The sequence below is a fragment of the Apteryx mantelli genome, chromosome 2 (genome assembly GCF_036417845.1).
Source record: "Apteryx mantelli isolate bAptMan1 chromosome 2, bAptMan1.hap1, whole genome shotgun sequence".
NCBI classification, from domain to species: Eukaryota; Metazoa; Chordata; class Aves; order Apterygiformes; family Apterygidae; genus Apteryx; species Apteryx mantelli.
This window is the reverse complement of record NC_089979.1, coordinates 166,522,080-166,543,478: the sequence shown is the minus strand read 5'-3', so window position 1 is coordinate 166,543,478 and position 21,399 is coordinate 166,522,080. Positions and strand designations below refer to the sequence as shown.

The 21,399-nt window shown below is 40.5% G+C and overlaps 1 protein-coding gene across 1 annotated transcript in view; it reads left to right on the top strand.

Moving 5' to 3' along the window:
• The window catches only part of LOC106500110 (vasoactive intestinal polypeptide receptor 1-like), a 29,549-nt gene extending 13,303 nt beyond the window's left edge, over positions 1-16,246 (top strand). The window contains exons 4-13 of the mRNA XM_013961783.2: positions 474-583; positions 3,717-3,814; positions 4,897-5,029; positions 5,486-5,639; positions 7,556-7,616; positions 9,676-9,745; positions 10,579-10,670; positions 11,656-11,785; positions 13,208-13,249; positions 16,058-16,246. Of these exons, the coding sequence (XP_013817237.2) occupies positions 474-583; positions 3,717-3,814; positions 4,897-5,029; positions 5,486-5,639; positions 7,556-7,616; positions 9,676-9,745; positions 10,579-10,670; positions 11,656-11,785; positions 13,208-13,249; positions 16,058-16,246 (1,079 nt within the window). The remainder of the gene's footprint in view (positions 1-473; positions 584-3,716; positions 3,815-4,896; positions 5,030-5,485; positions 5,640-7,555; positions 7,617-9,675; positions 9,746-10,578; positions 10,671-11,655; positions 11,786-13,207; positions 13,250-16,057) is intronic.
• Positions 16,247-21,399: the final 5,153 nt, after the last annotated feature.

Genomic DNA, 21,399 nt, shown 5'->3' with positions numbered 1-21,399 from the left:
GGAATCGCTGACTTATAAAGTCATAGAATAATTAATATTGGAAGGGACCCTTGGAGGCCATCTAGTCCTACCATCCAGTCAGAGCAGGGCCAAGTTCAAATATTAGGTCTAACTTCAAAGCTAGATCAGGTGGCTCAGGGCTTTGTCCACAGGCACAAACTGTGTTGTAACTGCAGGATAGATTGCCTAGTTTAGTTTCCTCTGTATAAAGACTGAATTCACTGAATGAATATCCTATATGAAATGTAGATGCTCCATTGCATCTTGAAATGAATGGGAACATCTGTCTCAACTTCTCAAATGATCGGTATATAGAATAGTATTAATTCTCTACAGATAATCTTGTTGAGCATGACTAGACCTGTAAGTATCTAACTTAAGAACTGAAGTAGGAATAGAAATATGTTGTTTCTTGTCAAAAATTAAATTAAAAAAATCCACAGCTCATTCTTTAATATACTTCACCGTTAAAGGCACCCTTCAGAGAAACTGTACAGAGGAGGCATACTGGTCAGAACCATTCCCACCTTACACCATTGCATGTGGTTTTGATGAAGGTTCCAGTAAAGGGCCTGAAGATCAGGTGAGTTTTTATTTCCTGTTTGTGGGCATGTCCAGAGCATCCTTTCTTGAATGTGCTGATGTTGAATGCTCCCTCACATCCAAGTCCCATCAGAATCCAGTTATCAACCTTCTTCAATGCTAAGCTCCAAAATTTTAGGTGCATTTAGAGCCTGTTTAACAAATGAGGCTCAGTGCAAAGCATGGAAGAAGCAGGTAGCAGGGCCACTTTCCTCTCCATCCCTTCTCTCCTCTCAGTGTCACTCAGCAGTGCTTAGGTTGCTTGTTCTGGGTAACAAAGGTCATGGTTCACTGACAGAGGGGATTTGAATTCATATCATGCACCTCCTAAGGATGCTCTAACAGTCTGTGGGGAATTTTTCAGGGAAGACCCCTTCGAATCCCTCCTGTTGTTTTTTCAGATTTTCTTTGAGTCAAAGAGAGGGGAAAAAAAAGTCCATATTTTTGTAGCACAGTGGTCAAGGCACTTATTTCGGAAGGAACTCTTGGATGCCACTGAGTATTTCTGCACTTTAAATTAGCCCCTCAGAGGAGTAGAAATGAACTCCCATTTTTTCCTGTCTAAAGAGCATCATTAGGTGCTCCATTAGGCTCCAGCAGCACTACTTTTTCGCTCACATCTTCATACGATTTAAATTTCTGCCTTCCTCATCATCATCCAAGGCCCCAGGAAGGGAATGCCTCCCACTGCACTGGTGGAGTTAGTGTCTCAGTGGTAACCTCTGCCTCACAGCTGAACAGCGCTGATTTACAGAGTTGTGCTCTCTGCCTCTGTCTCAAGTTCAAACATTTGCTAAATTGGATGGTTTCAGCGCAAGGGAATAAGAGTGTCTCCATGCCCTCGTCTCCACTCTGTATCCAGCAAGGCTCATACATCTCACATGAAGGCAGTGACCACTGGGGTACCACCACTGCCTTCTCCTCTTCTTGTGGTATTTTGACAGAAGCAACTAACCCCCCCCCCCCGAATCTATGAAAGAAAAGTCTAACTTATATAACTCCCTGTGAGTGTTCAGAGTTGTGAATTCACAGTGGAAGAAGGTGATTTGCTGCAGGCCAGGATAAGACATGTAAAGTTGGAGAGGGTTGCGATTTGACAGACACCCTTCCCTTCAACAACTAATTCTCTTGGGCCAATTGACACCAAGTGCCATTAGAAGATGGGTTTTGGCTTTCCACTACAACTTTACTATCATGTCAGTCTTGACCTCAAACTTTGAAGCCCTCAGTTGATTGCCTACACTGTCTACGTATCACTAACACTCTGGCTGTTATCTGGATTAAACCATTTGTCTCTCCAAGCATGAAAGCTCAAGCGCAAAAGCACTAGTTCAAGTATCTAAATCTTTAGGAAGTGTAGACGCAATTGGCTTAATCCATTTGGCTCCATGAACCTAATAACCTGAGCATGGCTGTAATAAGAAGTACAGGCTCAATTCCCCACCTGTAAAATAAAGGTATTTGCACTTCTTTACCCTGAAGGGAGGCTATAAAGATAAATGCATTAAACAATTCTGGACCATTTCTGGAAACCCTGCAATCACTTCAGAAGGGATACAAGCTCTCCAGGCGCTGTATCTTCTAGCACACAGTGTTCTCCAGCTCTGGGGCCAGCTGGCACGCAGTGCTGTCCTCCACACAGCTAAACTCTCTTACTCTCCAGATCAGGGCAGCTTTCTCCAAGCTGTGTACTGGTAGCAGTCCCTGGTTTGCGCTAATTAGTGAATCATGCACAGATATAGTCTGTCCTATATGGTCTAGGCTGAAATCAAGCAAGGGACTGTATTTATATTTTAACACTGGGGAGGTTTTCAGGGCAGAGCTCATGTCTGTGCTGTGGCTGTTTAGTTTGTTATCCTACTCATATCCATGGGGTATATAAAGGGAAGACAAGGTGAATAAACTCTACTGCATTGTAAATATAGGGAAAAAGGTGAAAAGAATCCCACTTATATTGCAAGAGAACCACTAGTTTCGTACTGTGTATCTGCCGTGAGAGCACATGATGTATTCTGCATACTGAGCTGTTTTTTTTAGATACCCTGCAATAAAATACAAAAGACATCCAAATGCTTCCTTCTTCAGCTGAAGAAGGTGTTTTCTAACTTGCAGCTTTGTTTTAAAAATACTGTATAAAACACTAGGAGTATTTCAGAAACACCAGGATGATTCTTAGGTTGTCAGGGTTACCTGATTTATTTATGGATCTACTTAAAATTGCTAATGGCTGTCTCAATGCAGAGTTGCTGCCTTTTGGATAAATAGAGTTTGGATCAATTAGAGAACAAAGTGTCCATTGCATTTACAAGGAGGAAATTTACCTGGATTCAGAGAATTTGGTTTCCTGGGATTTTGAACAATTAGGTGATCTTGTAGTGAAACAGAATAAAATTTGCATAGCTAAAGCTCTATAAACATGCTCCTTTTTTCTTGGGATACAAGATATTTCAATAAAAAACAAACAAACAAACAAAAACCTGTGATGAATTTTGCAGTGTTACAGTATAGGGCCACTGAATGAACTGTGTTTGACCAAGGAATTAAAGACGGAGAGGTTGTTATCTTAGCCGTAACTTTCCCATCTCCACATTGTGAAGTGACTTCTTCACAGTGTCTTGGTTTCCTCACATGCAAAATGCAAGTTTTATTTCTCTATTAGCTACTGCGGCTTGGCTATTTCTGTTTATGGAAAACAACACTTTTCAATTCAGTGGGAAACATCCTTTTGACCTGAATGGAGTAGAGTCCGGCCCTGTTCCAAAGTTACTGATTCACAAATCGCCCATCTGAAGGCTTCCGTGCCCAAGAGTTCCTATAGTCCCCTACATGCCTATAGGGGAAAATGTAGTTATGTACAAAGTTAACATTTTCCTATTGAATGTACTCAAAGAAGTCACTGTTTCAGGAGAGCAGTGGGCTGTGGAACTGGTCTCATGCTTAAGCTTGTGTAGGATTCAAAAAATGAGGCATGTTAGTGATGAAGGGAAAAACGCTGATGCAGATCTTAAGTTCCCAAAGCAGCACAAGGTGATGGGAAGGCCTAACTAAGGGAAGTCGCATCTTAGTGAAATGAGCACACCAGAATGCATGCTGCATAACCACCAGCACTGGTCTGTGTTTTCTCTTTCTCATAGAAATCATATTATTCTGCATTTTGGCGTGTCTACACTGCTGGCTATGCAGCATCAGTGACTTCACTCATTACAGCTCTAATTGTCTTTGCTGCCTTCAGGTAAAAATTTGGTCTTTTTTCAGGGTGTCTCAAGACAGCCTCATACTTATTCCTTTCAAGCCCTCTGTGTTTTTGTTTTTCCCTTTTTTTTATTATTATTTCCAAACCTTTCTGAGACATTACATTCTGTTGATGGCAATGGGTTCTTCTCTGCTCATGTTGCGGCATTTACCTGCAGATGCTAAAACAATAAAGCTGACTGGGCAATCTGTCCATGCAGTATAAATGCCCCAGGCTGTTATCACCATTAACATAAGGTAACTATTCTTCCAGTGCTTAACAGGGACATACTGTGCAGAAACTCAGTATGTCTCGTGCCTTGAACCTGTAATCACTCTAAATTGCCCATTCCCTCTGTGAAAGACCATTGCTTCCATAAATGGGAGCTGTGGAAGAGGTTTAAAGAAATTTTAATGTCATGTTTGATAACTTTGGTTGTTAGGAAAAGGAGTCTATTTCTTATTAGCTCCAATGCACTTGAACAAAAGTCCTGAATTTTCTCTGCAGATGAGAGTGCAGAGCACAGAAACAGCTTCCTAGGAGGCATGTATTGACAGTCTCAGAGGTCATATCTATAGAAGAACCCAGGACACACCTTGATCTGTCCAAACCTTGAAGGAGTTTCCTTCAGCTCAAGGTCAGACTGTGTGGACAGGGAAGTCTAGAAAAAGGCAGCTACTCCTCCGGTAGCCGTCCCATGCAATGCACACCCATTCAATGCTCGGTTCTGTTCTAGCCAGAAAGGGGCTGAAGAGCCTGTTGCAGGCTTAACAAAAACTGCTATTTAGGATAATTAAAAGGTGTTTTTGCAAAACAGCCCAAGAGTCCCAGAGTTAATCCCTGTTGCTGATAACTCCTTCAAATGTGTGGTGATTCAAGGAGAGCTATTCTAGCACTTTTATTAGCCTCAACAGATCATAGTTGCTCTGCCCCCTTGTGCCTAGCTCCCTCTCAAGTAGTGATAGATCATGTATTTGCTTTGGAAAGTCTGAAGTCACTGCATATTCCTGTTTGGGTTTTGATAAGACCCCAAGAAATTTCTCCTGAAGAACAATTTTTCTTTTTTTTTTTTTCCATGTCAGAAAATTCCACTGTACACGGAATTACATCCATATGCACCTGTTTGTCTCCTTTATCCTGAGAGCAATTGCTGTTTTCACCAAAGATGCTGTTTTGTTTGCTGATGAAACCATGGACCACTGCCTAATGTCAACGGTACTAATCTTCCCCTCTCTCTTTCCTTGATTTAGTGTTTAATCCTTGATGTGAAGGAAACATGGAGATTTCTTTATCCCATTCTTTGTTAGTTTACTGGAACTGAAATCATAAAACAAATAACCTACACAGTAAACTGCACAGACCAAAAAAACTAGTGCTATGGGTCACATTCAGCTCTGATATATGAGGTACAGCTCTGTTGACTCTGATAGAGCTATATCCATTTCTATCAGGAAAGAATTTCACCTATAAAAGAGGGCCAAGCTCTCCCTTTTGAAAAACTGAGGTAAAGTCAACTGAAATGATGGAATGCCAAACCTACTGAAATCTTGTGTTTGTTCCTTCATTTTTGTGTGGCAACATTGAATTTTGCTTATACTTGTGAAGAAAAAAGAACTAAACTCAGCTGAAAGAAGATCTAATTTTTTTTTTTTTTTTCCTCCGCATTTCCAGGTTGCTTGTAAGGCTGCCGTGGCATTCTTTCAGTTCAGCATTTTAGCCAACTTCTTCTGGCTTCTTATAGAAGGGATATACCTGCAAACACTGCTTTTGCTGACCTTTGTTTCTGATAAGCAGTATGTATGGTGGTTCATATTTGCTGGCTGGGGTTAGTACTCTTTTCCACTCTGTGTTGTTTAGTATTTCCATTCACTTTAGAACTAGATAAAATATTTGTTCTGAGGTGATTTCTTTCAGTAAAGGGTACCTATTCATGCAGTAGTGCCACATCAAAACCACAGGGTAATTCTGCCTTTCTTTTTATTTTATGAAATGTTTCACATTTTTAAACTTTGAAGGAGAGGATATAATGGATTTCTAGAAGCACAGTGTGTCCGCTTGAAAGACTACAGCATTCATCTTTATGGTTGGGATTCATTTCTTGCAACTACAGTCATTTAAAAGTCATCTAATCTAAACTCTCTCTCCAAGTTTCTCCTGTAGTCAGTAGAGTTAGGTAGGCATGCTATGGTGGTAATTAGTCCAGTTTTCAAACAGATGACTAATGTGGCTGGATAACCTCCTGGAAACATCTTTTCTTCCTCCACTGACTAAAGAAGCTTAGATGACTAACTTTAAGTTGGCATTTTGCTTTTAGTAGTCAGAATTCGATATATTAATCTTAGTTCGAGTGAGTTCAGGTCTAGGAAGCAAAAACTGTAGTTTTTGCAGAGGCCTGGCTTTAAAGAACCTTTTGAGTTTATATAGCAATTAAAATTGTCAGAATTGGCAAATTGTCAGAGTATGTGCACAGAATAGAAAAATAGCATTTCTTTCACTGCAGAGAATTGTTTATTGTAGCTCTAGATGTTCTTGTACGTCACCTTGATCATTCTAAAGTGGAGGCACCCAAAATGAGTGGGTATATGACATTTTTGGCTTAGGATTGAAATCCAAGTTCTTCTGAGGTGAACAGGAATTTTGCTTTCATGTTCAGATTTTTAGATTTTATTTAGGTACCAAAATTTTAAAAAGGATGAATTTTCAAAAGGGGATTTTAATTTAGAGCTATTCCAATTTTGACTGCCTGGAACTAGAGACTTAGGACTTGGTTAATCACAAATAACTTCACACAATAAAGAAAACACCTCAGTTAAGAGTGTAATAATCCTCGTCTCCTCCTATAGTCAATGAGGAATGAGAGGCATCTCTGGGGCAACTCAGATTTTAGGTGGCATGGATGTAACTATTTCTATTCATTAATTAAAAAGGCAGCTGGGACTGAATACGGTCCCAGCTTAGAGACCTCAAAGAAAGGCCTAAAATGAGGAAGGAAGACTTCTGTGCCTTTCTTTCTAGATCTTTCTAGATCCTAAATGACATTTAGGCAGATATTACCTAAATTTCTATTGATTTATTGGTGAAAATTTGACCTACTTCAGAGTCCTTTTTTTAGGAAGATCTGAAAGTCACTTAGCGTTTGGAAATTCAATTCCAGAAAAGGAGAGCAAAAGTTAATTACCTAGTTTATAGGACTATTTTAAAAATCTTGTAAATAGCTATTTAACCACAAATGCAGAAGGATAAGCGGTGATGGAGAGAGACAAGAAATCACCGATTCCTGCATCTTAGATAATGAGGTCATTAGAACAAATTTTCATGGACTGTTCATCAGCTGACTGGTCTACAGTGAACAGTAGAGACGCTTCAGGACAAAGATAAATTCTCCAGGGTAGAGAGTTGCGTGCTGGCCACAATTCACAGGATAAAATAGCTCTAGTTAAATGGGTGATCCCTCAAACTCCACAGGTGCTCATAACTCATATGCAAACCTTCCCGTAATACTCAAATGTTATTTTTGAAAACCTACTTCCAAAGTATCCCCCTATTCTCCCTCATTTTGATTTAATTCTCCTGAGGGGTGGAGAGGAGAGGGTTTTTTATTTTTTTCCCCCTGAACTGAGAATGTTTGGCCCATTGTCTGAACTTTAATGCGTATACACTGTGAAGGTTCTTGCAATAAAGTTTCCATGGGACATGGTAAGCAAACAAAAATTAAATTGTCTTCCATGTTGATTTGTCCAGGAGCTCCCACTCTTGTGATGTCTGCTTGGGTCCTCACAAGAATCCATCACCAAAATACGGGGTGAGTTACAGTTTGGGTAAGGAACCTGAGGGCAACCTATTTTGTATTGCATTTTGATTTGCTAACATGGAAATGTTCGAGATTAACAACAGATGAGCAAAAAATTTGTCCCCCAAAATTTGTGCCTCTACTCTTTAAATTTTGAAAGCAAATAAATGAGAAAATAATTTTCAGTGTTCTGATTTTGATGTATATAGGGACAGTACTAAAATCTGTAATTGTCATTGTAAGTATGGACATTTTGTCTTTTATATCTTTTAATATGGGATCCACTTATAAAGCCAAAGCTTGCTTACTAAGAGGTACCCTGAAGGCTTTCAGGTCATTTTATATGGATGATCAATTGAAAAAGATGCTATTTCATACCTACCTGCTCAGGACTCAGGCTAATGATGTAGAAGCAGTAAGTCCTGTAGTCCACCCCATTTGGCACAGCCTGTTTTCCTTTCTTTATATTACTTCACTATGTCAGCAGTAGATCTGTTCTCTATTTTAGTGTTTCATAAATAGAACCTGTCTATCTTTCCACAGCATGTGCTTCCCTTTGTAGTCAGGAGAGGTCTGAGGAAGATTTTAACTCTTGTCCTGTTCTGCCGCTCCTCTTCCAAGAAAAAAAAAAAAGCCAGATTGGTGGGCTGATTTGTTGAATCAGTAGTGGAAGAATCTGGCACAAGATACTTAGTTATGAAGAGAGTTCAGCAAAAGGTGGAAAGAATAAGCAAGAGCTCAGACAAGTTCTCACAGGGTTAAAAAAGGGACTGAAGACTTTAGTGTCTGAACTTTGGGTACTCTTCCAGCATAGCCTACCCATAGCCTACACATTAGAAGTGGGGTTCTAGATTCTAGTTGCACTATAATGTAGGGGTTCTACTAGTTGCTCATAGGCAGCTAGTTTGAGACTCCCTAAGATGTCCAAGACATATGGCTAACAGACAGACAGTTTCTGTGAGCTTGTGCCCTTCTGTAGCAGTATGTGAAGAACAGGTGGGATACACTAGAGTTTAGCCAATGGCTCTTGATGGCTATGTGTGGGCAACCAAACTGAGTCTTAGATGTCTATATCTGATCTAGTCACTGTGTTCTCCCTTTTCAGTCCGTGGAAAGAAATAGACTTTCTTAGGGCTTTGTTCCTCTCATATATTTTAGATGCCCACTTTAAGATGAGATGCAAGATGCCGTAGGCTCCTCTGCTGTGTTGATCTCCTTTGACTGCAAAGGAAATGTAACTGAATAGCTCTGATGAAGGCATCAACACACAGTGAGATGAATCCCATTGCAGATATCTCCATTCACTTGGTTGCTCTTCTGATATTAGGTATATAAAGAAGTCACAGTATCAGCACCACTCATCTTTTACCTAATAACCTAGTAAATGGAAAATCCAAGTTCTTCAGCCAGAGCTGTTTCGAACTCACATAGCTCACAGGTCAAAGACACCCTAAAGTTTGACATGCTGACATAAGCCACTATCTGGGCACTTTATCACTGTGCAGCCAAGCATCCTGTGTCACAAAACTGGAAGAGAAAGTTCAGAAAGAGGGAGCCTGATATAACCTAGCATGTAAGACATTTGACTGGAAGAAGGAAAAGTTGGAATGTTATTAGCGTTAAATGCATGAACAGCCTTGATGTAAGGACCAAAAGCCTAATCTGCTCTCTCCCTTCATGGTACCTTTACTAGAAGCCTGGACTTCTCTTACCCATTTACCTTACAAGCCACAAATCATTGCATTCCTGGCTGCACAGTAGTTCAATCTCTGATCTGTACCCTGTAAAATAATCAACTTTTCAACAGGAGAGTAGGAAAGAAGCCTGAAAATATAAGTCTGTATTTTTTGACTTTGCTTTGGTTCCTCAACCCTTGCCTCTTGATGAATAAGCATCCTTTTAACTGGGCCGTACAGAAACTTTTTGGGAGGCATGGGAGTGGGAGGACTGGGAGAAGCCTTTGAAAACTTGATGTCCATCGCTTTCCTATCCTGAGAGAGAAATAGTTTCTTGTGTTCCAAAAAGGTCACATGGAATAGATAACTTAACTGTCTTTTGTCTACTGTTTCAGATGTTGGGATGATGATGAAAATGGAGTAGTGTTATGGATCATCAAAGGCCCCATTCTGCTAACTGTATTAGTATGTTTTTGCATGTTGTCTTGAGCATCTTTGGAAATCGTAAAGCTAAGTTTGTGTCTCCTTCCTGTAAATTGGAAAAGTGCACTATCATGTGCCATGTTTGATTTTTTTTGCATTTTTAACAACTAGAAAGTATTGTACAGCATCCTCCTCCTGCCCCTTTACAACTTAAATCACAATCTGAAGGGCAAATCATACGTCTTCTAGAGTCATGCTAGGAGGTTATGGAGTCACATTGCCTCCTCCATTCCAGAGAGCACAGTGGTGTCTGTACCTTTGTAAGCCATTTCTGAAGAAAGACAATCCATACTGGCAAGACTTCTAGATCACATGAAGCTACTTTAATACAAGAAATACATGTAGGTTGCTTTATCTAGTGCATTTTTAAAACAAGTTCTTAGCATGCAAACTTAAGACAAAAATTACTTCTTAGGCACAGATTCATTCCATCTAAGTTTAGGAAGCAAACATCATGTCATTTCAAATGGCAATTATTATCATCCCTTTCATAATCAATGAAGGGAATAGGAGGGGATATTTAGACCACATAAGACCTTCTAAGCGCTGAAAGTGGAACACAAGGAATTAATACCAGATACATAACAGCGCTGAGATATGTAGGCCTATTCAACATTGAGCAAATGTTTGCATATAACTGCATTTTGGTGGGAAAAATAAATAATATTTCAAATGCTATTGATTTGATCTGAGGTCAGATCTTCACTGGTTTATATCAGTGTAATTCCTGTGACTGTTTTTTAATGTAATTTGTACCAGCAGAGGATATGTTCTCATGTTGTAATAAGTTTACAGGTCCTGTCTTGTCTTTTCAGATTAACTTTATTATATTTATTAATGTGATCAGAATTCTAGTCCATAAATTGAAATCTCAAGAGGGAGGAGGGAGCCATTCAAGTCACTTTGTGTAAGTATTGCTGCGTCTTTTGGTGATGACCTGTTTTAGCTGTTCTAAGAGATGTTTTATGAGCAAGAGCGCAAAATGTTCTACTCCTTACTAGGGGAAAGGGAAGTTCCCAGAACAAATAAAAAAGTAGACTTCCCTTTTCATCCCAAATATCACACACCTCTCTTTTTCTTGTGAAGGGGGGAGAGAAGAAATGAAAAATCTAATATAAAGTACTAAGGCTTCAAATGACCCAGCTTGAAAGACTAAATGCTAAATGTATTCAGGTAATGTATCCATCCTGCATCCAGACCTTTCCACACAAATGGCCACAAAAAGATAACTACAGACACTCTACTTTAAATTCTCAGCTATAACATGATGCTTATAGTCTGCTAACTGAATCTAGTCCTTGATGTTTGCAATCTCCAGCATATTCAATGGAGATGTCATCAATACAGTCAGAGGACTCTAGCGAAATATTTGACTCATCCTAAGACATCCATGAATGCCTGTTAGTCATGACGCAGGGGCTACAGTGGCCTTCTGGAGTGAGCTGAAGGCCAAGCAGAATACCCTAGGACATCTTAAATGGACCTGGCACCCATGTTTACGCAACTGAATCAAGTCCCATGGATGGTTAATGGTTGGGTAGCCTTTGATAGATGTTGAAGTTTAGACACTTACATGGTAGATACCTCCATCTGACTGAGATTAATCTCAGAAGGACAGATCAGAGCACTTAGTGGGTGACTCCACCTTTGCATTTTTAGCAGGGAACAGAGCCACTGAAGGTCATTCCAGAAAACTGGTAAGCTGATTTGTTCATCTTTGTTCACCAGATGTTAATGGTGGGAGTGGCAGAAAGTAATCTTTCCAGAACTTTTTTGGACATAGTTGCCCCCACTCTGAAGTTGATCCTCTGTAATAGAATTTGTTCCAATAATTGCTGTCACTAATTGCATGCTGCTAACAGTGCCTTGTTATTTTGTTCTTGGTTTGCCAGGAGACTTGCTAAATCCACATTACTCTTGATCCCTCTCTTTGGAGTGCACTATATTGTATTTGCATTTTTCCCAGAAAGCACTGGTCTGGAAGCTCGACTTTATATTGAGCTGGGCTTGGGTTCCTTTCAGGTAAGCTGGACAAAAATTTATCAGTCTTAAGGGGCTTGGACTGAAACACCACACTGAGGAGTTTTATATTTCAGACTGGTTATTAAAGCAGGTGTTAATAACATGTCTAAATTCAACACACACATTCATCTTACTCCTTCACAAGCTCTTTCTCTTGTTTGTTCCCCTATCTTATTGTTATTTAAAATCTCATGCTAGTTATGAGTTCTGACTCAGACTCCATATTGCTAATCACAAAAGAATACAACATCTACCTTTATTGAACAGCAATGTCTGGGTGCCTTATACGATGCCATGAAGATAAAGGTATGGATTAAGGTGAACTGATTGAAACTAATTCTGGATAAAATAAAAGTGACGATAAGAGGACTGGAGAAATAATGAAAATATATAATAATCCTTCAGCTGTTCAGCTGTTAGGAGTTCCTAATACTTTTTTTTGTTTCTCTTATTTTGCTATATCACTGTTCAGAGCAGTATCTCGGATTTGGGAGGGCCAGAGGCAACTCCCTGGGTATGGCACAAGTTGCACCAAATAGCTAAGGAGGTCTTTTTCCTTCCCCTTTCTCCTGTACCCCACAACAACATATCCATGTTCATGCACGCTGGAAATGATCCCTCTTCCCCACTTACCTCTCAGCCATGACTGCACACTGTTTGGGAAAGCATGTATTGGCCCAAGCCAAAGCTCCACCATAGACCATGTTGACATTTTAACAACATGGAGAATTGTGGGCCAATGTTCAGGGCAGTCTTGTTCAGTTTTCTAATACATACAGTACAGTGTACAGTAGTATATGGTACAGTAAACTGTCGTCTAGCACTGTCCAGTGATTGCCCACAGTCTGTGAAATAGTTTGGGTCCGGGCTGATTAACACTCTCCCAGACAATACCTGATCATAGTTCTGGATGCATATGAACCGAAGACCATTCCCAACAGGTTGTCTGAACATAGATATTCTCTTTTAAATGAAGGAGGATAATTTAGCAGTAAAGATGCAAACCAAGAACTGGTCCTCACCCACTAGACTAGAATAAGATAGAGGGCAGTGCCACTTTATCTAAAGAAGAGGATATGGTAAACAATGAATTAAACCCAAGTGTCTGCATAAAAGGACAAAAGTATAAATATCCAGCATGTGGAGATATTTTGTCTGCATGTTAAAATCCAATAAATAGTGCCACATCACCTAAATCCCACTGGAACAAAAGTTTTTTATACGTATATATATACGTGTGTGTGTGTGTGTGTGTATGTGAGTGTGTGTGTGTATACATACATGCACGCACATGTATATGTGTGTATATATATGTATTTACTGTGTTAATTGAATTAAAAATGAAAGCTGATGTCTTTCTCTGATTCTCTGCTTCAAATCCTGACTGCTGACTTTTTTTTCTCCCTGCTCTGCCTGTCCTAGGGTTTTGTCGTTGCTCTCCTATATTGCTTCTCAAATGCAGAGGTGAGTAGCAAGTACATAAGATTATCAAAACCTTTGAAACTCACAGTCTCCCCTTGTTTTTCCTGCTTTTTTTTACTTTTCCTGTTCCCAGAAGTGAATTGTGCTTTGATCTGCTCCTGAAAGCGTGAAATACACATATCTTTTTTTCCCCTGGTGCCTTTGCTGACTTTATCTGTATTCATATAATTCCGACAGGAGGACACAAAATAAGCTTTGAAGCAGTGACCCTTTACAAGTGGTTGGTGACTTTGCTGTCAGGGGAGGTTCTTTCCGCTTTATGTCTGATAGCTATCATGATGATGTCTCAATGGAAATCTTGCACCAGTCTGTATTTCCTTTCATTCTATTTTCTCCTAGTGAGTTTATGTCCTTTCCCTTTCTGTTTCCTTTTCCCTTTTCCTTTCTTCTCCAAGGCAACTTGTGTGTTTTCAGTAGTCTTGTTATAAATCCTTTCCTTTCTTGTTTTTGTGACATTATTAGAACTCTCAGACAAAGTCCCTATAGCACATTTTAGAGTGCCTACCTTTTTAAAAACTAACAGCTTCCCACGGAAAAGAGGAGAGTTATCTGGATTTCCTTGTGTAAACACTGTCTGGAGTGGCAGAATTTGCTTGCACTTTCCCCAAAAGAGCAGAATTAACCAAAAGCCCAGAGAAAATGTAAAAACACACCTCCATGAGATGATTCATCTCATCATCAGAAGAGTGAGTAGGTTAGGTGGGAGGAATGACCTGCTGAAGGTGCTTCTCTCTCTCCACTCACCGTAGAGTGTGCTTAGGTGACTAGCTTAGACTGGGCACCTCTCAGAGAGAGGCTAAAGGTAGGCAAGAGGAATCCTACCTAGGGAGGAGTGATGGCCAAAATATGTTTGCTACTTAGGAAAATAACTCACAATGGCCATGCTAATGCTGCTCCCATGCCAATACTGCCCTTAGAGAGAGTCTTCAGGACTAACTAAACACAGGATGCTATACGTCCCACCTGCCTTTTGTCTGCATAGACTCCATGCCGACAGCTTTTAAATTGCTTGCATATTATATCTGGCAGCATGCTAATCTAGTGGGTGTTAAAAAAGGGACAAGGAGTGAGTGATCCCTGGCCCCAAGGTCAAGTGGTATGGATTGGCTTATGTCCATGCTTAAGAATGACTGCTTCCACAGCAGATTGGCCAATCCTTGTAATTTACCGCTGTATCTTTACCGGATCTTGTATGGTTCACTGCAATCTTAAAACATAATAATTATTTTCTGTGTGTGCTTCTTCAGTTTTAAGTATGTATAGCAATGTGAGAGACTGTGCTGCTGGCAAGAAGGCTGGTGTCTGTAGGGGATGAAATTGAGGGCTAGTATTCTGCGTCCTGTTTTGTGGAATGGTGTACATAGGAATGTTGAAGGGTCCTGAGGTCTCTGGGATACCGGAGCACTGGATTGGTGGAGGAAGCCCCCTTTTTATTTATTAGAGTCCTGAAAGCTCCAGAAGACATGTTCTGCCCACGCCTGAAGTTGCACATAGAGGCTGGCATGTCTGTGTCACTAACAGATTTCATGCTAAAGGCAGAATCAGGGACATCTCCATAGAAGATATTGCCAGTTACTTTCAGGAGGCCCTGAAGTCCAAAATAAGTACTTCCAAATGTCCCACCCTCCTTTCTATATGCCAGTCTAGTGTGTCTGCACAGCAAAAGGTTAGATAACAGAATTACCAGATGATCCAAGGTCAGAGTAGATAAATCAGATTTGTCCATTCTAACCCCCCTGTATCACTTAATAGCTTCACTTAATAGTTTATTTCTGCATTTAATTTCAAGTGGTTTTGTGCTAATGCTGCTAAAACTGTAACACCGTCATAGATTTTCATTGTTAATGCCAACCAGGGAAGATGGTAGCTATGCAGATACAAGCATTTGCCATATATTCTTTGTTTGTGATGGCATCTGCAAGGTGCATTGCAGACATCTGAGACAGTCACTTGCTGCGGAAGCAGACAGCGATGAGGCTGAATGCGAACAGAGGTAACAGGGCACAGTGAGCAGTTGTCTAGGGGAGCAGACTGCCTCCCTATCCCATGGGAGGAGAGGAAAGGACTGGCTGCTTCCTGCACCTACTTGCACTCCCTTTGCTGTGGCTTTAAGTGCAAGCTGGTTTATACGGGGCAACAGAGGCTACTTTCCCCTAGTCCTCTCACTCCATTCCCCAAAGTGTCAACAGTGGTCCTGGGACCTCCTCCCACGGTTCTTCGCCCTACCTGTCTCTTGACCAACCTCTTACATGTTGGATGGTTAAAAATTTCAGTTTTATCTATGCTTTTGAGGATCCCTGAGACCTCTCTGAAATGTAATACACATTCAAGTTGATTCAAAATCTTTCAGAGTCAGTAAGGGATCTCTAAGAGGGGAATTCAATTTGAATAGGCTGAAAGCCTGGAGAGGGACACATGAGGACTTATTGCAAGTAGCAGGCCATGGCAAGGAGGCACAGGAGATTCAGTATGAGGAAAGGTAAAAATTACACAGAAAGGTGGAAATATTTATGAAGCAGGTCTGGAGCAGTAGAGAAAGCAACTACTATGAACGACCTCCCTTTTGTACTCTGGATTTGGGAAATAAAGTCTGTTTGTTTAGCAACACAAATAAGGACATATTAAATCCTTCTAAAAATGTGTTAAGGCTTAATCCTGACTGATTTAGGGGCCTTCATGCATCTGGGCCATAGTAATCTAAATTCAAGCAAACATTTTTGCATCTTTTATCCTCATTACCTTCTAAGTCTCAATTTTCTGATTCTTTGTTTTTAAATTTCTTTTCTGTAGGTTCAAAGTGAGCTCAAGAAACAACTGTGTAAATGGCAGTATCAAGAATACCTTAACTTCACACACAAACATGGGACTTTGTCCAGAGAAAACAGTCCAGTTAACTACGTCACTCAGTTATCACTGCTTGAAAAAATCAGTCCGAAAAGGAAAATATCCGCGTACCAGAATGGTGTGACTTCTGTCTGAGCTTATCTAGCAGGCTGAGTCACTGTGATGTTGTAACATACTACCTAAGAGAAGGCCAGTCTGGATTTTTTATGGATTTCCATATTGTCAGCAGACTTCTGAGAATTTCTTGTCCCAAATAAGCTGCTTTTCTCACCTCATACAGATCAGTACCACAACCCTGGTCCTTTCTCTCCTCAAGCACACAAAATCCACTTAATTTGTAATAAAAAGCCAAATATGCAGCTGGTGTGAATTAACAGGTTAGCACCCAAATCAAAGGGACTACACTAAATTCCTCTGGGGCCCAGCATATGTATATTATACCTTTGCTAGTGTTTCCCAGAATTCCCAGTTCACATGAGAACTATTCCTAATCTCTGTTTGAAACAGCTACTTTTAGACACAGTGGCAAAGGTTTGCAACAATGATTAGTGATTTTTGTACTAGTTGTTCTGAGACAGCTTGTGACAATTTAATGGGAATTACACTCCGAAAAGTGCTAAGCACCTACCTATAGAGCAGCAACCTCCTTTAAAAGGAGTCTCAAGGCATCTCAAGAGGGACATAAAAAAGAATGGGTATTATTATCTACTTGGTGTTTTTCTTCCATGTCTTCTGCAAGAAAGATTAAATTAGGCCAAAGAACCCCGAGCCCTTTCTTGTTTATGGAAAGACATGTTGCTGGAATAGACAATCTGCCACCATAATCTTGAAGGTCAACTGGATCAGTCAGTGAAATCCACAGTTAAACTGTGCTTTTGAGCTATTTGGGGGCCTCTATTTGAGGATGGACTAATCTGTTGTGACTGCTCTTATCTCAGTGCTATCAACTGTATCTCAACTTACTGTGTCTCAGGTGAAAGATGTTTCAGGAGCCAGAATTATCAAAGAAGCACTATGGTCCAGTAAAGCAGAATATGAACCACAGAATGAACCAAGCCAGTCCTTGCATCACTTTTCTGAGTGACCTTGCTCTTTCTTCAAGGCTGACTTGGATTCCACATCAAACTCTCCAAAAGCAAAGAAAGGGCATAAAGGGTTCACTCGATACAGCCATAGTTTCTTTCAAGGTAGGACCATTCCCAGGAGGACCTGCATCCAGACTTGAAAGTGCTGCTAGAAACTGTGGCCATGCAAGTACAACCGTGGGGTTCTGTGAACTGGAATATCCATCTAGCCTAAAAGAAAACTAGTGCTCAAGTCCCTCATTTTGCTGTGCTCTTGTTTAATTACTTAGGCCAGAAGACATTTGGCCTTGTGGGAACCTCTTCAGTGATCTTAGGTACTTCATTTCTAGTCTTCTTATTAGAGCAAGCTGAATTGTCCAGATTTCTATTCCTATCATTCTGATCACTCCTTTATTAATTAGGCACTTACCCGCTCTGTCCCAAAGACTCAGATATCCTCTATAAGGTGTCATCTTTTTTATTATGACCACCTTATTAGTTCATTGTAAATGTAATACTCACGCCTACATTGTTTAAGCTCTGTTACCTATCACAGTGATTTGGATACACTCATATGATACACACCTATAAAATGCAAGTGATAATTGCAGCTGTTGTGGCTTCTTAATTTTTAATTCTTTATCTTATGCCAATTTGGATGTTTCATTTGAGACTTTATAGAAAAGGAGAGTCACATAATTGTGTTTACTATGGATACAGTTTTGAAGCTAATGAACATGTACAGTTATGACCTCTTCACCTAAGAAAAGATTTACATTACAGTGCCTTGATCCTGCAGCCTGACTTGATGCTCCACACCCCTTCCAAGGCACCATCACTGCGACACAGTTCTGTCATACCCTGCTTCTATCCATTTATTAGGTGAGGCCATTAATTTCAGTGTTTGAGCACTGAATGTTTTCTTGAGGAAATAGCTGTATTAGAGGCTATTGAGTTTTCTATGCGAAGGAAGTGACCCATATCCCCTATTTTGTCTTGGAAGGGCAACAGAGTTGGAGTGAATTATGCTTCTGCTTTCAGCTGACCTGGGAATGTTCCTTCCAAAAATTCCTGGCCTGAGGCTTTAAGTTTTGGAAGCTTCTCTTCCTAGTACAATCTCCCCTTTATTTTCTCTCCCACCCAACTTTCTGGTTTATTCAGTCCATCGTCTGCGACACACGGACATTCCCGCTTCACAGCTGAGCTCCCAGGACGGCCTGCATTTCATATTATGACCGCCTATCTCACTACATGTTCTCTGCTTTTATTACTGGTAAGCTCCTTTACTAGATCCAAGGATAAAAGTAAATTTCTCTAGTAAAAGGAGAAATGATGGCAAGCAAAGGTGATGGGTCCCATTATGTCATGAAGGATCTTTACATGAGTCATCCAGTGTTCAGTCTCCTTAACCAGTTCAACAACTCCAGCTCTCCTGCCATTCCAGACAGACATCACAACTTAATTTTGTCCATCTACAGTCACCATATTAATTCAGCTTTCACGAACTCCCCAGATATCCTTTCTTGCCTCAAGCTCTTTCTGGTCACCCTCACCGCTCATCTCACTCAGATCTAACCCAATCCCTCAAATGTTCTCCTGCAACCTTAGCAACACCCTGCTCTGCAACCTTGTCCAGAGTGTCCCTTCATCCATCCTTATCCCTCCTTTGGCATTTCCAAGTCCTTTATTTTTCCATCACTTTGGGGCAGGATGTGTAAACAATTAAGTTAGAACTGAGGACTATATGAATCTATTCATATATTCAAACCATCAGTTGCATAATTTACATGAAGCCCATACTTGGAACAAGCTGGTGATGAGGTTAATAATCCTGGGGAGTGCAATAGCTCCTTGGATAAAGGTTTTGTTTGGGCTCTGAAAAGGCTGCTGATTCCTTTCTGATGACATATGTAAGGACTTGATCATGTGTGCAGGAGTGGGAAATGTTTCAGGGATATATTGCTTCATAGCAGGCCTGTGAAGGCAGCAAAGGTGTTGTCATAACTGGAGTCTAGAAATGCTGATCTGGTCTGTGTGGAGGTACTGCCATCTCGTGGTGTGCGGTGTGTGCTGGACACACTGCTATCCTAACACTCGCAGTCCAGAAATTCGAGGCAGTGCACCAAGGCTTTGCCTGCCGTTCACAAAAAGTATGCCTAAAACCGGATCAAAGATATGTCCTTTCCCAAATGGGATTTAAATGACTACTTAAGCTAATTTTTTTTTCCCAAAGAATGGTTGCAATATATATCTTTAAATGTAACAACTAGGAAAAACATTTTCCTTCAATCCCCAAGAATCTTTTACACAATCTAAGTCTTCAGGCATTCTCTTTAAATCCCTTTACAAACTGCATGGCAACCTGGAAAGGCTAAAAACAACGAGTGCAGATGTTGTTCTTGGTGCTGCAGCAGAGACTAGCTTCTTGAAATGACTGAAACTTCGTACTGAGAGCAGATTTCTAAGTTTTACAGTGTCAGCATCTTTTTTTTTTCTTGAAAGCTTAATTGTGTGGTGTACTAGAACTCCAAATTAGAAGAAATCCCTGCAGCAGGCAACTTTACCCACTCTGCTGAGCTACCCCAAGGTTGACTAATCCACCCAGGGCTGGATTTCCAGAGGGGTGCAGAGAGATAGTAGAAGCTATTGAAAAAAAGGTGGTCTGAAAAACATGAGGTCTGATTATTGTCCCAGAAAAGCTGAACTAATTGAGGAGCTGGAGACTGTAACCAACAAGCACATGGTACTAGGCTATTTATGAGGCTGTCTGTAACCCATCAAGGGATCAGAGGCAGCTCCAACATCATACGAGAAGGAAATACAGACTGGAGATTGTCCAAATGTGTCATTTAAAAGTGTTTGGTTTGAACTGAGCACGTGAGGAGAGATACCTCTGGACTAAACAGCCATGTCTGCAGTGCCTCCATCTGAGCTATTTTCCTTATGCTATCTAAATTTAGTGGATATCTGGTATAACTGGTGGAGTCTAGGCCTTGGTTCATCTCATCCTCAAGCAGATTTGCATTGCCCCTCATTGGGCATTGCCCCTCATTGGATGGTGGCCAAAGCAGCTGTAGATTTCTAAAGCTAGATGAGACGAATCCCATCCTTGCGCTTCTCATGTCTGAAATTTCTGCGCATATCAAATGAAGGGATAAAACAGCTAATCAGTTTAAGAATATGCTGCATGAGAGAAAATTATCTTCTGGAAAATGAATTGTTGTGATGAGAAATGCCTAATACAACACTATGTCTGTAAAGGAAAGGGTGGCGTTCAGCTCACAAGATAGCTAAATTTAGGCATCTGTATGTTGCAGTGTATATATGAGCTGGATATCTAAGCCAGTGGAGGTATAAGCAGTACAATTAGTGGAATCCATGAGTTGCTCAGTTCTCTCTAAAGTAAGAACCTACCTTTGGCCATATATAGCTTTCTAGAGATCACTGATTTTATTGATTTGGAGTTGGATTCAGTTGCATAAATGTACATATCTAATGCCATTTGAGATGTCTTGGAGGCATCCAAGATACCTGCACTGTCATGGAGATATGATACAGATTTTTAGAAGTTTGTACTCTCCTGGAAAAGCACCTGAAAGTCAGACAGGCTACCCCACCCTGCCTAAAATTATGCCAACTACTTACTTTTAGGAAACCAGTTCCTGCCCTTGGTCTCCGTTATCTGTAATGGAAGCTTAGACACCTAGCCCACATGTACATACCTACCTATTCCCTTAGTCTTACTCTGTAAGCTAAATTCTACCTTATATGTTAAGGATATTAAAGGGGGCCATAGCTTGAATTCTTTGGATCTGGGCTGCCTGGACTGCTCTAAGTGTTCACCAAGTGGTCACCAGCACAGTATGACTTTCTTGTCACCTGCTATACTGCTGTGCAAAATGGCTCCTGTCTTGAAATTTTACAAGAAAGACAAGTTTTAAGTGACTGAGCAAGAAATATTCAGTTTCAGAAAATACAGTGAGATTCAAGGCAGCATTCCCCTTCATGTGTTGACAGGCCCAGTAAATGAGGATTTCCTGGTGTCAGGTTCTTGGAACGAATGTGCTACAATGTGGCACTGTTTCTTTAAAATTATAGATAGTTACCAAAGAAGTTTTAGAGCGGGCTAAAATGCACTTTGGAGTTGCCTTTTTTTCCCTGCCTTTTACCCATAACAGGAGCGCAAGAAATCCTTATTCAGATTACATGTGTAACCTTTAGATG